We start from the raw sequence: 17,731 nt of genomic DNA on the forward strand, positions 1-17,731 counted from the left end.
TACTTCACACATTCTCATAATACATACATATAATAGTAGATTAAAAGTATCTATCAGGGAAGGTTGGCATATTTATGTAATTTTTAGTCATTTCTGTTTAAAATATCCAGATTTATTTTACATATAATGTTACTCATTCTCTATTTGTTTTCAAGCATAAAGATATTTATAAATATTTCATTCATCTTTCCCACAAATTTTCCCCATAAACTTAAACTGAATAATCAAGATCTGGTTCTGTAATAACTATCTTGCACCCTAAACTAGGAATACTTTTTCTTGTTGCCTTTTGTAATTTGGAAGTAAATCATCATTACCGTGATATGAAGATATAAATCTTTGACCAAAGTCCTACTGGCAATTGAGCGAACATTTGAAACAGCTGGCGTAGCTGGCTGAATTTCAGGAACTAACTTCATGGGCTGATTAGGCAGAACATCAACTATAATCTTGCAAAACAAAAGAAGCATTCTGATTAACAATACATTGATGATTAAGGAAAGAGGAAGAGAAGAAGCAGAGAGTATATACTAAATGAAATGAAATAATACCTTTTAATACCTTTTATTTCTATTAACTCTTAAATCACCTTTTAAAAATTCAGGATAAAAGTATTTTATCTATAACAGATTAATTTTTAAATATTAATCAGGAGTTCCCGCCGTGGCGCAGTGGTTAACAAATCCGACTAGGAACCATGAAGTTGCGGGTTCGGTCCCTGCCCTTGCTCAGTGGGTTCAGCATCTGGTGTTGCCGTGAGCTGTGGTGTAGGTTGCAGACGCGGCTCGGATCCTGCATTGCTGTGTCTCTGGCGTAGGCCGGAGACTACATCTCCGATTCGACCCCTAGCCTGGGAACCTCCATATGCCGCGGGATCGGCCCAAAGAAAAGCAGCGAAAAGACAAAAATAAATAAATAAATAAATAAATATTAATCACTCAACACATTTAGAAATACTTAAAAAATATAGGTAATTTTTAAAAAATCAGTACACTAACAATCATTAATGGAAATGATGTATGTTAAAACTACCTTAAACTTCATTATCCAGAATCCTAGTACTTGAAATGTTATTAATTGAAAAATTTTCATGTACGATTGACAAGACCAACCTTACCATGATATAGATTAAAATGTTTACTGATCCCTTGATATAAAGAGGGATGTAAAAGTAACCTCTGTATTAGGTCAAATTTAAACAACATAATTTAAATATATTCTAATCTAAAATTCCTTGAAGATAGTATTATTTATACTTTTCATCCAATAATCCACTTTCAATGTTTTTATTTTTTTGCTTCTTAGGTCTGCACTCATGGCATATGGAAGTTCCCAGGCTAGGGGTCGAATCAGAGATACTGCTGCCGGCCTACACCACAGCCACAGCAACACCAGATCTGAGCCTGCATCTGCGACCTACACTACAGCTCATGGCAACACTAGATCCTTAACCCACTGAGCGAGACTAGGGATTGAACATGTGACCTCGTGGATACTAGTCAGATTCATTTCCATTGAGCCACGATGGGAACTCTCTAATAATCCACTTTTTTTTTTTTCCGAATAATCTACTTTTAAACAAAACACTTCATTCCTCAACCAAGCAAGAAAATGTGAAGCCAGCTAAAGCTAAACGTGATGTATTAAGAGTTAACAAACCTGTTCACTGTTAAGAATATTTGCTTTATCCATCATAAAGCAAAACTGGATACAATATGTGCCCACTTTGCTAGGAATTGCTTTATCCCTAAGTCAAAAAGAAAAAGATAAGATCACTGACAACTTTTAAATAAAGGAGGAGGAAAATCAAAACATTAACATTTCTGTTCCTTCCACAAAAAAAAAGTAAACATGTTAAGAAGAGAGTTCTATTACTACATTCACCTTCATTTATCAAGTATTTTCTGCAATAACAGCCTTAACTCCAGGTCCCACTTACCTGAACATTCTTTCACAAAACATCTAAAACACAAATTCTGCATGTAGCAAAAATTAAAAGAACAGGAATATAAAGTTGACAAGGTAGTAACACAGAACGCTGAATTATATATCGAGTGAATTTTGCTTTACTTCTATATAAATTTTTTTTAGTCTTTTTTACACAAATTTTCAGTCTTATATCTCAAGATTATAGAATATCCTGTTGCTCTTTATATGTTACTTTGTTTTCCATTTAAGTACTAGTCTAAATATTTAAATATACATTAGATATACATTTATTGTGACTTAATTACCAATAAAGAACTCAGTACCTAATAAGAGGTAGACTTATTAGCCTATTTTGGTCACAAACACAATGAATATGTAAGTGACATTTTATGGTATACCTTGCCTGTTACATGCAATGTGGTTTATGATCCTTAAGATGGCTCTGCAGGAGTTCCTGTCGTCGCGCAGTGGTTAATGAATCCGACTAGGAACCATGAGGTTGCGGGTTCGGTCCCTGCCCTTGCTCAGTGGGTTAACGATCCGGCGTTGCCGTGAGCTGTGGTGTAGGTTGCAGACGCGGCTCGGATCCCACGTTGCTGTGGCTCTGGTGTAGGCCAGTGGCTACAGCTCCGATTCGACCCCTAGCCTGGGAACCTCCATATGCCACGGGAGCAGCCCAAGAAATAGCAAAAAGACAAAAAAAAAAAAAAAAGATGGCTCTGCATGCCATTCATATTCTCAAAATACTGGCATAATGCAGTAAACAAAAGGCTATGAATATACATCTTAACTGAAATTCTACAATGTAACATATATTCAACCTTGGAGGATATCACGTAACCTTTCACTAAGCCATGTTTTCTCTGAGGATAATTCCTAACAGAGCTATGGTAAGAATGAAAAAAGACGTCTGCTTCCAAATGGCAGACAAACCCTTCCTGATGATGGCAATCATATAAAAAAAGACATTTGCTTGAAGATGTTTGAGAGATAAACACAGGTTAAAAAAAAAAAAAAAAAGACTCAGCAGGATAGAGGACAGCATGGAAACCCTGGAAGGTGAGTTTCATATTTTAAGCTGCTTGACTACTGGGAGAATATCCAATGAGTAGAGGTGGACCTAAAGCAGACAGGCTCCCAAGGAAAAACAACTGAGCTCTGAATTATCTCCATCTCTGAAAATGGACTGAAATGAGAACAGACTGCTAGGGGCCCAGACAAGGGACAGAGCAAATGTAAGCACTATCTGGAGAAAGATAACATCTTAAATTTCACATTATTTTCATAAATAAAATGCATGGTAAAAAACCAAACAAGTACACGAAGATGCAAGAGAATCAGAATGAAAACCATCAGACACAAGAGACAATCAAAACAGACATAAAGGAATTCCAGACAGATTTCAATAAATTCTGATTACTACTTAGGGTAATAAAAAACAGGATTGAGAATTCCAACAGAGAAATGGACCTTAAAAAACAACAACAACAACAACAACAACAACAAAACAAACCAACTAAAAATCCCAAAGAAAAATTGCTAATTCAAAGATGAATTTAAGAGAAATTAGATACTGAGTAGAGATGAACTGAAGGGAGTTGCGAGATAATATCTAGAATGAAGAGAGAGAAAAATACGGCAAATAGAGAAAAGAGGGTAAGAGAATACTTTAAGAAGAATTAATGTGCATGTAAATAAGAGTGTTAGGAGGAGAAGAGGGAAAGAATGAGGCAGAAACAATTTTTGATGAAATTATAACTGACAATTTTTAAAAACTAAACAATGACCACAAAAATCAAAGCCTATGCAAACCTAACGAGATAAATAAAAAGAAATCCAAACACAGGCATATCACAGTAAAACTGCTGAAAACAAAACTCAAAGCAACCAAAAAAGAGGGGAAATGATTACTATTCCAGGTAACAACAGTAAGACCGACAGCTAACTTCTCAACAGAAATGGTGGCATACTGAAGACTGGCTTCAAATTACTGCAACAAAGAAATTGCCAACCTAGAAAATCAAGTCCAGAAAAACATTCTCTAAGTATGAAGGTAGAGTAAACATACTTTCAGGTAAAAATGAGATAATCTTTCACCAGCAGCTGTGTACTACAAAATATTAAAGGAACTTCCTCACATGGAAAACGATCCTAGATAGAAGCCCTGAGTTGGAAAGGATAACAGTAATTAAGTCTGGGGAACCTGCTGCTTGGTGCAGGGAACTCTGCCCTGTGTTCAGTAGTAATCTACATGGGAAGAGGATGTGAAAAAGGATGGATGTGTGTATATGTGTGGCTGAGTCACTCAGGGGTACAGCAGAAATTATCAAAAGTAAAATTAACAAAAGTAAGTCTGGAGTTCTCGCAGTGGCACAGAAGGTTAAGAATCTGGCATTGTCTCTGCAGTGGCACGGGTTCAATCCCCAGCCCAGTGCAGTGGGTTAAAGATCCAGCATTGCCACAGCTGTGGTGCTAGTTGCAGCTGCAGCTCAGATTTAATCCTTAGCCTGGGAACTTCCATATGCCATGGGTATGGCTGAAAAAGAAAAAAAAAAAAAAAAGAGTAAGTCTAAATGAACAGTAACTATATAAAATAATAAACCTTGATAAATTTAATACATGCAACAAAGGCATGTAAGTCAGGAGAGAGAAAATGGAATTATAATCTATAAATAAATAAATAATTAAATAAAATCACCTAAAACTTAGAAAATAGTTAAAAACAAAAACAAAACAAAAGTGCCCCCCACACATATATGGGAAAAATCAGAAAATGACCTTGCTTGTTCAGGTAAAGACTCAGAAAAAACCTGCAAAGACTTAAAGTTTACATCTAAGGCTAATCCTTGACAGAGAAAGAGCCCACAACAATTTAAAAACAAATGAAAAACCAAGAACAGTAACGAGCAACCCTGGGGAAGGCAAAGCATCGCAATTCCAGAGTTACCACATTATTAGATTCAAATATCTAGTTTTCAACAACAACAAAAATCAAAAAGCAAAGAAATAGGAAAGTATGGGTCATTCAAAGGAAAAAAAAAATCAATCAAAACCATCTATGAAAAACACCTAGTGGCTGACATACTAGACAAGGACTTTAAAACAACTGTCATACTAATTTAAAAAAATAAAACAGGAATTCCCGCCGTGGCTCAGTGGTTAACAAATCCTACTAGGAACCATGAGGTTGTGGGTTTGGTCCCTGGCCTTGCTCAGTGGATTAAGGATCCAGCATTGCCGTGAGCTGTGGTGTAGGTCGCAGATGCGGCTTGGATTCCAAGTTGCTGGGTCTCTGGTGTAGGCTGGCAGCTACAGCTCTGATTCGACCCCTAGCCTGGGAACCTCCATATGCCAGGGGAGTGGCCCTAGAAAAGGCAAAAAGACTAAACAAATAAATAAATAAATAAAACAAATGTCTTAAAGATGGTCAAAGTACTAAATGAGGATGTGAAGAAAGTCAATAAAATAATGAATGAAAAAAGTAAATATAAATAAAGAGATAGAAAACTTAAACTAAAAAAAAAAATTTTAGAGCTAAAAAGTACAGTAACTGAAGTGAAAAATTTCACTGCAAGTATTCAAAAGCAGATCTGAGTAGGAAGAATTAGTGAACTTGAAGATAAGACAGTGGAAACTAGAGAGTCAGGAACAGAAAGAAAAAAGAATGAAGCAAAGTGGACAGAGCCTACAGGATCTGAGACACTGTCAAATGGACCAACATTCAGATTGTGGGAGTTCAAGGAGAAAAGAGAGAAAAGGAAGCAGAGAGAATATTTGAAGAATGGCTGAAAACTAAGGAAATGACTGAAAACTTTCTTAGTTTGATACCACATGAATATAAACATCCAATATACTAAAGGAATTCTAAGTAAGATAAACTCAAAGACACATTACTAAACCTTTCAGCACAAAGAAAAAGCATACTGAGAGCAGCAAGAGAAAAGTGAATCCTTGCATAAAAGGGATCCTCAATAAGATGATCAGATTTCTCATCAGAAAGTTTGGAAGCCAGAAAGCAGTGGGCCAGTGTTTTCAAAGTGCTAAAAGAAACTGCCAATCAAGAATCCCACATCCAGCAAAACTGTCCGTTAAAAGTGAGGGAGAAATTAAGACATTCTCAGATAAACAAAAGCTAAGGGAGTTCATTACCACTAGATCTGGCCCAGAAGAAATGTTCAAGGGAGTCCTTCAAGATAAAATGAATGAATAATAGACAGTAACTTGAACCCACATGGATAAATAAAGATCTCAATAAAGGTAAATACACAGGGAACTGTAAATGCTGCTATTATTGTATTAACGATCTGTAACTGTACCTTTTGTTTTCTAAATGGCTTACACTCAAAGAAATAAAAAGTCTATGCTGTACAGTAGAAAAAAATTGTACTGGGGAAATAACAATTTTTTAAAAAAATAAATAAATGAAGGGGAAAAAAACAAAGAAATAAAAAGACAAAGACATTTCCAATAAATAAATAAACAGAAGAAATAGACATCATCTATTCAAAACTATTTTTCAGATTTTTAAATACAAGTCCAGAATAAAGGAGCAACACTCAAAGTCACATAATTAAACAATAAAAAACTAGTTCAGCCTTTTTACTTTGTACCTTCTTAAGTTTAGAATTATAGGAATCTCCTATATAGTATTATAAAGTGCTCTGATACATAATTCTTGTGTTTTTTGATAATCTTGAAAGCAAATATATCTATCAAAACAATCCTTCCCTAAAACTTTTTACAAAGTAAAAAAAAAAAAAAAAAACCCACTATTTTCTCAAAAATTTCCTGACCAAAAAATTAGGAGACATTAACATTTTCTATTCAATCTAAATTATTTTTCCTAGTTGAGCAGGCAAATGTTACCAAGACTGATTAACTCTGTAGTAAAATATGCATAAAAAATACGAAATGATCTGAGAAATACCTGAAGTAGAAGCAGCAATCTTCCTTGTCATTATCTTTTATTTTATTACAACTAAATGTTTCTGCCTAGGAGAAGTAGGAAAGGAGGGGGAGGGAGAAATCACATTTAACATAGTATATTTAGGATGAAAACTTTCACCAAATGTGAATCCAGATCACATTTGGATTAATACACACACACACAACATCCCTATGTGTATACATCTTTAAAATGCATGTATGACACAACAGTGAGATTAGTCACAATGGACAGATTATACCATTATTAAAGGGCACACAATAATAGATCTTTATGGTGGTAACATAATTTTAAGGTAATAGCAGTTTGATGGGACTGATTATATAAACTAAGGAAGCTAGTTTCCTAAACAGATGATTTAAATGAACCATAAATCCTGAAAGGCATTATTAAATCAGGACCCTCTAATGCATTTTAAAGTTTAGTTTACAATTTGAGATTTATTTTAGATTGGCAACGTCTGGTATGACACGCAATAACTATTATGTGGCTACTGAGCATTTGAAACATATTCTGTCCAAGTGGAGGTAGTGTAAACATAAAATACATACCAAATTTCAAGGACTTCGTAAGATACAAGAATGTAAAATATCACTAGTAAATTTTTAAAACTTGAGTACATGTTGAAATGACAATTTTGATACATTTTGATACATTTAACTATATTAAAATTAACATTTCTTTTTACATTTTTAATGTGGCTGCTAGAAGAATTTAAATACCATGTACGGCTGATATTATATTGAACTGTGCTACTTTAGACTCTCAAAATGTTTTCTCTGCTCTACCCCGCCTTCTTTACTCTGTAGTATATCAATCACATGTCTTGCTCTTACTTTCTCTCAGTGATATTTAGTGGCTTTTTGCCTTGTACTTCTGTTCTTTAGACTTAAATTTTTGAAACATACTGACATACTTTTTAAAAATCCCAAGTGATAATAGAATGGGTTACCTTTTAGTTCAGTATAGACACATTGCATTTTTACATTGAATTGAATTGAATTGAATTTTATGTTAAACGTAAGATCTAGTTTTAACTTATTTTTGTTATTGCTGTTTTGTCTTTTTAGAGCTGTACCCATGGCATATAGAAGTTTCCAGGCAGGGTCGAATTGGAGCTGCAGGTGCCAGCCTACCCCACAGCCTCAGCAACCTGGGATCTGAGTTGCATCTTTGACCTACACAACAGCTCATGGCAATGCCAGATCCTTAACCCACTGAGCAGGGCTGGGGATCAAATCTGCATCCTCACAGATACTAGATGGGAACTAGTTTTAACTTCTAAAATGCTTTCTATGACTCACATTTGCTGGTGGTCGATTCCCACTGTTAGACAGTTTCCACATTTTCATGGAAATACGTGCTGGATTAATATTTTTAATGATACTGTCATCTTCAGAAATAACAGTAATCATAAAATCTGTAATGGTGAACATCAAAAAGAATTATTTTCTTTCCAGTTCAGTTAGTGGATTTGGCTACATAATTTTATGTCTTTAAGCATATACTGTTTAAATGTTAATGATAAAATCCTGATGAAGAAATAAAATCATTCTTTAATTAGCCTTCCTCCAAAATTTGCCTATAGAACTTATTAATCAGGACAGATAACTCTCTAGTGCTAAACCTTACACAGAAATCTAACAAACACATCTTCGCTATTAATAGTCCTTTTGTCTTATTGTCTGCCATGCAAGACCAAAAAGATTAGGCTGAGGACACTGAGCAATTCAGAATAGGCTAAATGCTTACAAATCTATATGCTCTATGTATTCTGAAAATATGTTTTCTTTCTTCTATGATTTTCAACAGCATACAATAGCTAAACTATTATTATGCGTAGGAGTCCCCTTGTATTTATCATCTGTAGTAATCCCTTGTCACCTGCTACAGTTTTTGTTTATAGCCGCACACATAGCATATAGACCTCCAGGGCCAGGGACTGATCCAGTCAGAGCTGAGGCTAAGACCTTTGTCACTACTGTGGCAACACTGGATCCTTTGTTTTTAGGGCTGCAGGTGTGGTCTATGAAAGTTCCGAGGCCAGGGGTTGAATTGGAACTATACTTGCCAGCCTACACAACAGCCACACCAATGTCACATCTGAGCCACATCTGTGACCTACACTACAGCTCACAGCAATGCCCGATCCTTAATGCGCTGAGCAAGGCCAAGGATTGAGCCCACATCCTCATGGATACTAGCTGGGTTCATTTCCGCTGAGCCACAACGGGAACTCCAACACCGATCCTTTAACCCACTGCAACAGGCTGAGGATTGAACCTGCACCTCTGCAGCAACCAAACCTTCTGCAGTTGGATTCTTAACCCACAGGTCAGTGAGCACAGGGCAGCATTCACACCCACCTCCAAGGTTCATGGACTGATTGTCTTTTTTCTTTCTTTTTTTTTGTTTTGTTTTTGTTTTTAGGGCCACACCTGTGGCATATGGAGGCTCCCAGGTAGAGGTCAAATCAGAACTGTAGTTGCCGGCCTACACCACAGCCACAGAAATGCCGATCCTTAACCCACTGAGCAAAGCCGAGGATCAAACCTGCGTTCTCATGGATGCTAGTCAGATTCATCAACTGCTGAGCCACAATGGGAACTTCTGTTTTTTAATCACAGGAGAAAGGTCTTATCTCCCTAACAGATTTGAAACTGAGTACAAAGGTTGTATGTACATACATAAAATTAAGTTATATATATATGTAACTCAGTTTTTAAAAATTATTGTTAACATTTCAATCTAAACTTTTGGTCTGCTTGTTTCACTGCTTGTAATTATGAAGAGGAATTCATCCATTCACGACAACCAAAGTCTTCAAGAAAATTACCTTATAAAGCAAATATTATTTCCTACTGATTTGTCACCTGCTGTATTAAACTGAAAGCATTCAACCTGTCTCCTACATTAGACTGAACTCATTGAAAACTGCCATATTCATCACTGGAACTAAGAGCCTAATACAGTGGAAGAACACAGCAGGTACTTAGTAAGCATTTATGGCTATGAAATATCTTTATTCATAAATGCTGACACGATACATTTCCACCCAAATTAAGTTAAACAGTACTGGTTCTGTTTGGTTTAACATTGTAACATATTTAGTAAAACATATAACCCCACTATATTTGGCATTTAGCAGTTTCTATTTCTTTTGCAGAATTTCACAATTCAGTGAATGAGCAAATACAAACTGAATTACCTTAAGCTATCACTTTATGTATGAACTTTCAGTTCATTCCTGACCAATGAAGAAATGTAGGACATAAGGATGAGGGTAATATAGCTAACTCAAATGTGTTTTCTTTGCCATTTAAAAGGCCACAACATGCTTGCTATTTTTATTTTTTTAATCATGCTGCACTTAGGATAATTTATTCCACTAATGTAAAAGGCAAATATCACTATAAATTTATTTTAAAACTGTGAAGTACTCACCAGTGAAAATACTCCCTGCTAAAAAGGAAGCATCTTTGTCATATTTAACATTGAGACGAATAGGTTTTTCAGGGTCTGGAAGAATCATTAACTTAATTATGGGTCCTTCTATGGTATTCTTGTTAAATGTGGCTTTAACTTGCATAGTATGTTCTCCTCTAAAAATAAAAAAGAAGGGGGTAGAAAAGGGTTAAATTGTATTAATTATAACTAAAAATTCTGAGACAATTTATATAAAGTTTAACTCACTTAGGAAACTGTAACCTATTCAGTTATAACTCCTAATATTAAATAGAAGGCTAGTTATTACTCAACTTCATCAAGGAATAACAAAAATCAATCTATATATCGATAATTATCAAACTTTTGTTCTTACCTAGGGGCATAAACACTGAACACTCCCAAATTAGCCCTGCCCCTTTCATCGGTTTTATGTTGCTGGTTTGAAGGAGTAAGCTAAAAACAAAACAAAATGGTTAATTAGAAAATTCTAAGAATCAAATTATTTCCATTACTATTTAAAAAGCTGCATTTGCACACTTCTAAAATCTAAAATTTTCTAATGCGAACTAGCTGAAACAATATAATACGTAATCACACAATTCAAAGGATAATAATCACTCATATTGATTAAACTAGAATTTCCTGTATTTCAATTATTTGCAGAATTCAATATTCAGTGTTTCAATACACTGATATATCAAGTGAAGTTTGATCACAAAAACAATGAAAAAGGGGTTGTGGAAGATGGTGCAGAGGAGAAATAAATATAAACATATTTATATAAAGTCAGGGCATTATACTATGTCCATTGATACTTCATCTTTCTCCTAACATTTATTCAGATGTGCTTCTTAAAGCTCTGCTGCAATGCTACCTTTCTAGTGACAACTAATCTTTTACTCTCAAGTGATTAATAACTACTGGCCACACTTCCTAATCATTGGTCAAAAGAGTCTTTCAGCCTTCTGCAGATGCTTCTCTAAAAACTACAATTATTTGGGGTAGAAAATAATCACTGTTTAACGCTCCTGGAAGCAAACAGTAAGGATGAAAGAGAATCACAGACTCTAGTAGCAGAAAAACAGACTCTCTGCTAATTCTAATTTCTACTTAACAGAACTTAAAGATTAGGTAATTATGGAGTATGCAGACCAAAAAAAAAAAAAAAAAAGGCAAGATTTGGTGAGACAAAAATGAAGAGGAGTAACTGAAATGCTAGAATAAAGCCCTGTATTTGTACCTGTCTTGTTCATCCTCTCCAACACATCTTCTCTCAACCCATTAGAGTCTAAATCTTTGTTGCTAAGCCAGAGAAGTAAGTCTTCTATTTCAGACTACATAGTAGTGATATCATATCTTTTTGACAGGCTTAAACCTCTGACCCTGATTACTTTACTATGAAAACAAGTCCATATGAATTACAAGTCATTCTTGGCATATAAACCTCCTACATGGCTTTTAAGATCAACTTGTTGGGTCCTCGGGAAATCCCTACTGGAATTCTTAATGAACCAATGGATTGATTTCAAGATTATTTACATAATATAAACTGTTTCCATCCATTAAAATCACATACTGTTTGTGGAAGAATATTCAAGCCTGGTTGAATAAACCCCAAGAACTCAATTCTGTGTTGCCAGGCAAAAACTTGGCCAGGACAAATGAGTTCCCTTCAACCAACAGCAGGGACTTGTCAAAGTACAATTTTGCAAAGGATTGGCTGCTTCTCTCCTTTCCCCTCACAGGAGGGCCTCCAACTTTGTACCAGGCATCCAATGTCCCTCTGAGATCCCAAGCTGGCTATACCAATACCTGTGTAAACAGCTGATTCCTAACCTTGGAGTTCCTGGTATCCAAGCACTATGTTTGTACCCAAACATTACAAGACCCTGTTCATGCTTGCCAAATTCCCCTGAACACAACCCAGTACAGATCCAATAGCTATGCCCAGGCCCTGGTAATTCTTCAAAAGTTAAGCAGAGTACAGGTACACACAAAACTTTCTGCTTACCCTCAGAGCTTGCAAGTTTCCCCAAAAGAACCTGTTCTATATCCCATACTACATTGTATCTGCCTCCATTAACCTCGTCAGTATTATCTAATCATCCTACTCTGAAATTCAAATATTATTTTGTAATAAACAGTCATAAATGTAGAATGTTGTCCCTTGTTAAACTGTTTGCAAAGTATAAACTATACTTCCTTAAAATAACTCTTAAAAAAATTTAGGTTGATTTAAACTAAGCAATAATGAAGATTTATATATAAAGACTAGATTTAAAAGAAAAAAAAAAAAGACATAATCCCTGAAAATGAACGCTCGAATTTTAAGCAAAAATTATTTAACATTGTTTAAAACTTACCTTTAAATTGTTAGCTTTTATAAGACTTATTTTAACCTGTGGCACAGGTGCTGGATTATCCCACTGATCACAAAGTTGAACAATGAGAGGATTCTGTAATTCTCTTCCATTAATCACTGGAATGGACTAAAGAACAAATATAAATATTTTAAGAAGCACTAAAACATGTGCCAAACAATATGACTACTATTCTAAATTTATCTCTTGTTCTATTCATAAACAGCATCATTCATCAACTAAAATAAACTTTTGAAAGTTAATTGCATTGTCACAAATGATCCTCTTCTTATGGAAATGACTAATAATTTGGTAAAAGCAGAGTTCCCATTGTGGCTCAGCAGAAACAAACCTGACTAGTACCAATGAGGATGCGGCTTTGATCCCTGGCCCTGCTAAGTGGGTCAGGGATCTGGCATTGCCATGAGCTGTGGTATAGGCTGCAGATCCAGCTCGGATCCCGAGGTGCTATAGCTGTGGTATAGGCCAGCAGCTATAGCTCCGATTTGACCCCTAGCCCGGGAACTTCTGTGCTGTAGGTGTGGCCCTAAAAAGCAAAAAAAAAAAAAAAATTCAGTATATGACTTTAGCCCAAGCTGTTAGGTGAAAATTTTTCTGGGAAATACAGGAAAAGCAAATATCCAAAATCAAATGTCATGAATACAAAACTGCCCTTTGCCACTTTTTAATATTGTCATGTAATTTAACATTTCAGAATTTCAGTTTGCTCATTTACAATGAATGATAACACATAATGTCGCTGAAGGTTAAATGAGAGAATGTATGTGTATACTTATACATACTTTTTCTATTTATCATGCTTAAATGTTAAATCAGTTCCCCTTTTTCTATTTAGGATCCTGGCAGGGGGAGGCAGGTCAAGAATTAAATTATGAAATTCTAGGAAAACTAGATACTCAGTGATTACAATTTCAGTCTTATCCACATATATCTTTTAACAGAATGAGACATTAGCTTTAGGTTTTATTTTTAAAGCTTCTGGATTTTTATGGTATCTGCAAATCAATCTTGTAAGTAAATTTTTGAGGAGTTCCTGTTGTGGCTCAGCAGGTTAAGAAACCGACAAGTATCAATGAGGATGAAGGTTCAGTCCCTGGCCTTGATCAGTGGATTAAAGGATCCAGCAAGTTGTGGCTCAGATCTGGCATTGTTGTGGCTGTGCTGTAGGCCAGTGGCTATAGCTCTGATTCAACTCCTGGCTACCTCCATATGCTGTGGGAGCAGCCTTAAAAAGCTCAAAAAAAAAAAGTTTTGACCTAACCAGCTGTCATTATTATTTTTCAAACCCACCCCATAGCAGTGACCCAACTTGCTGCAGTGACAATGCCAGATTCTTAACCTGCTGTGCCAAAGAACTCCAAGCTGTCATTATATTTGATTTTCCCCTCCCACAAAGTCACATAAGATGAACATATCAAGATTTCTTCCACCTCAAAGGTACACAATTATTCCATGATACAGTTAGCCAACATCATTTGGCGCAAAGACTGTAATAATGTAGTATATGCTCCTCCAGATAAAAATAAGTGAACTTGCTTTTCAGTGAAACTCCTCAGTCAACACACTGTTACAGAAAAAATTTATTTTTAAAGCAAGCACACTGTCATATACTACTTTATCTGTTTTTTTAAAGTCACAAATTAAAAAGCACAATATCAAACCAGGGCAAGGATATGTAAGCTTTGCTTACATGATCAGCTCCTTCACAGGCTAATTTCATCTACTGCCATGGTCACATGAGATCATTTTCCATTAGAAAAAAAAATGTAAGTTATCCTACCAAGAGGTAAGGCCCTGCCACACCATAACTAAATCCAAGAATGTGAATATTTAAAATTAGAATTCTAAAAATTTAATGAAAACTCAAAGGTAGCCATTTGATAGACATATACAAAATCAGTAATTAGGATTTAACTATTTGCATAGAAGGAATACTGAAGTTTTTACAGGTATAATGAATGACTTGATATCTTTCATGCTTTAAAAAATTCCAGCAAAAACAATTTTTGGTATGTCAAGTGAGAGAGAACAATGAAATCAAATTGGCAAAAACCAGTAACTGTTGAAACCAGAGGTTCTTTATACTATTTTTACTTTTATGCATGTTTAAAAGTTTCTTTTTTTGGAGTTCCTTTTGTGGCCCAGGGGAAACAATCCAACTAGGAACCATGAGGTTGCGGGTTCGATTCCCAGCCTGGCTCAGTGGGTTATGGATCTGGCATTGCCATGAGCTGTGGTGTAGGTCACAGATGCAGCTTGGATCCCATGTTGCTGTGGCTGTGGTGTAGGCTAGCAGCCATAGCTCCAATTAGTCCCCTAGCCTGGGAACCTAGCCACAGGTGCAGCCCTTTTAAGACAAAAAAATTTTTTTTTTTTTTGCTGAACCCACAGAATGTGGAAGTTCCCAGGCCAGGGATCAAACTTGCACCACAGCAGTGACTGAGCCACTGCAATGACATTGTCAGATCCTTAACCTGCTGTGCCAAAAGCAAACTTCCAAAATTTCTTTTTCTTTTTTTTATGGCCCCACCAGCAGCACATCCAAGATCCTGGGCTAAGGGTTGAATCAGAGCTGCAGCTGCCGGCCTACACCACAGCCATGGCAACAGTGGATCCGAGCTGCATCAGTGACCTACACCACACTTTGCAGCAACTGCTGGATCCTCAACCCATTAAGCGAGGCCAGGGATTGAGCCTGCATCATCAAGGCATAGGTTTTTAACCTGCTCAGCCACAAGAGGAACTCCCCAAAATTTCTTTAATAAAGTTCTTAGGATTTGAAGTACCATACTGTTTTTTAACAAATGAGGGCACAGTGATAAATTAAATAATGAGGTATTAAGATTCCTAAAATTTAGTCCTTTTGTTATTGTTACTATTGTTATTTGCTACTTCGACAACAAAATATATTCTGATCTACTGACAGCAATAAGCTGTGTAATATTAAATCCTTTCAATCAAGGCAAGAAGTTACTTACCTCCTTTAATTCTGGCCAGTCTATAAGAAGAAGTTTAGCTGGTGGTCCAGAAATTAGCTGCACTCGAATAAAGTCAGAAAACTCACGCCAAGTAAAACAAAGATCCTTATTTCCAGGAGGACCCGGAATAAATTTGATGCCTCTTACACATATACTTTGGGTATTTTCCTAGTGAGGAAAAGCACATTGAGAAAAAAACAAGGAGATAGTGTTTAGTTTTCAGATAAATGAAAGAAAATGTTGTCACTAACTCATGTGCATACAACTGTGTCTCTAGTAAAACAACGGCAAGTTGACTTACACATATGTCAATACTTACATTAATTTCATTTCCTTGAGAAATTGAATTTCTTTTTTTGTGAGGGAGAAATCTAAAATGTTCTAGCTACGTCTTTTTACCTTGTGTTTTCCTAATTTCCCTTGTACTTACACTTGTACTATATCTTCTCTGTTCCCCAAACAGCCATTCCTGTGCTTGCCCAAGACCCTCTGTACTTGCTCCTTCTCTAGGATTGCAACCTACATGCTTTTCTTTAGGTTTCTGAACACAGTATACCTTAATCAGCTGAGGTCTTTCATGGACACTCTTCATAACGGTACCCTCTTCATAATGGTACCCACTTTATTTTTTTTACCAATGATTTCTTACCTATTACATGCTCTCCCTATTACAAGATCTCTGAGAAGGTAGGGGCTCTGATTTGCCTCTACTTAATCTGTTACTAAGAATGCCTAGTATATCATATTAATGGGAATCAATGAAACTAGCCTGTAATTTCTGCAACATGACTGAAAAAATATAAACTGATTCTGTAACGGCATAAGCACTATAGCATTTGTATTTTAAGAATGACCCTTAATGATTTCATCACCTTAAATTTCCACCAAGTACAAATCTATCACATTAGATTCTAGAAGTCAGTTAAGCAGTTCCAGTTGTGGCTCAGCGGTAATGAACCCGACTAGTATCCATGAGGAAGCAGGTTTGACCCCTGGCCCCACTTAATGGGTTAAGGATCCGGCACTGCTGTGAGCTGTGGTGCAGGCCACAGACAGGCTCGCATCCAGCATTGCTGTGGCTATGGCACAGGCTGGCAGCTGCAGCTCTGATTCGACTCCTAACCTGGGAACTTCCCGATGCCGTGGGTGTGGCCCTAAAAAAATAAATAAATAAAAGTCAAGTAAAATGTCATGTTTAATTATATGAAACAACTGTTTGTCAAACATTTTCTGTGAAAAGGCATTGTAAAATAATCAAAATTAACCTTCCCCCAAACCCCAATGAGTGTAGGGGAATCTTTTCATTATTCCAAAAAGAAATTAAGTATACATTAATTAGTACAACATACTGAAAGTTTACAATGTGTAAAGTCTAATGCAGAAATCCACATTGAATAAACACCAAATGCCATTTTGAAGAGGTGATATCTTAAGTAATGTTGAAAATTATTCTGGTTTTATATCAATCTTGCATTTAAAACTTGCATATGTATTTACAAATTATAGATAAGTATAAACAGAATTAAATACAAAATTATGGAAGGCACTCTCTTAGGCCTAATGTTGAAATTATCAAGGGAATGTACTTCAGAAGAGCAGTATATTTTATGTAATGTGGAAATGATTTTAAGAAGCAATGATATATTAAAACTATATTTTTATCTTAAAAAACTTAAAAAGTTTTTAAAAAGAACTTTGGTTTAAAAAATCCCCCCAAGGAGTTCCCGCTGTGGCGCAGTGGTTAACAAATCCGACTAGGAACTATGAGGTTGCAGGTTTGATCCCTGGCCTTGCTCAGTGGGTTAAGGACCTTGCGTTGCCGTGAGCTGTGGTAAAGGTTGAAGACTCGGCTCGGATCCCGTGTTGCTGTGGCTCTGGCGTAGGCCAGTGGCTACAGCTCTGATTGGACGCCCAGCCTGGGAACCTCCATGTGCCAGCGGGAGCGGCCCAAGAAATGGCAAAAAGACAAAAAAAAAAAAAAATCCCCCAAGTTTTCACTTTCTCTCCAGAAAGCAGAGGTAGACTGCTATTGTTTTTCTGAAAGTGAGTCA

At 36.0% G+C, this 17,731-nt stretch overlaps 1 protein-coding gene across 5 annotated transcripts in view; it reads right to left on the bottom strand.

Moving 5' to 3' along the window:
* The window catches only part of SMCHD1 (structural maintenance of chromosomes flexible hinge domain containing 1), a 151,793-nt gene that overhangs the window by 44,291 nt on the left and 89,771 nt on the right, over window positions 1-17,731 (bottom strand). For all 5 annotated transcript variants that reach the window (XR_007136643.1, XR_007136645.1, XR_007136644.1 and 2 more), the window contains 8 exons: window positions 15,681-15,848; window positions 12,685-12,810; window positions 10,695-10,774; window positions 10,319-10,476; window positions 8,179-8,294; window positions 6,857-6,921; window positions 1,660-1,747; window positions 318-449 (listed from right to left, as the gene is read on the bottom strand). Coding sequence is in view for 1 of the 5 variants with exons in the window: in XM_047793835.1 (XP_047649791.1) it covers window positions 318-449; window positions 1,660-1,747; window positions 6,857-6,921; window positions 8,179-8,294; window positions 10,319-10,476; window positions 10,695-10,774; window positions 12,685-12,810; window positions 15,681-15,848 (933 nt within the window). In the remaining 4 variants the exon portion in view is untranslated. The remainder of the gene's footprint in view (window positions 1-317; window positions 450-1,659; window positions 1,748-6,856; window positions 6,922-8,178; window positions 8,295-10,318; window positions 10,477-10,694; window positions 10,775-12,684; window positions 12,811-15,680; window positions 15,849-17,731) is intronic.

The sequence above is a fragment of the Phacochoerus africanus genome, chromosome 8 (assembly GCF_016906955.1).
Source record: "Phacochoerus africanus isolate WHEZ1 chromosome 8, ROS_Pafr_v1, whole genome shotgun sequence".
In the NCBI taxonomy this organism is placed as follows: Eukaryota; Metazoa; Chordata; class Mammalia; order Artiodactyla; family Suidae; genus Phacochoerus; species Phacochoerus africanus.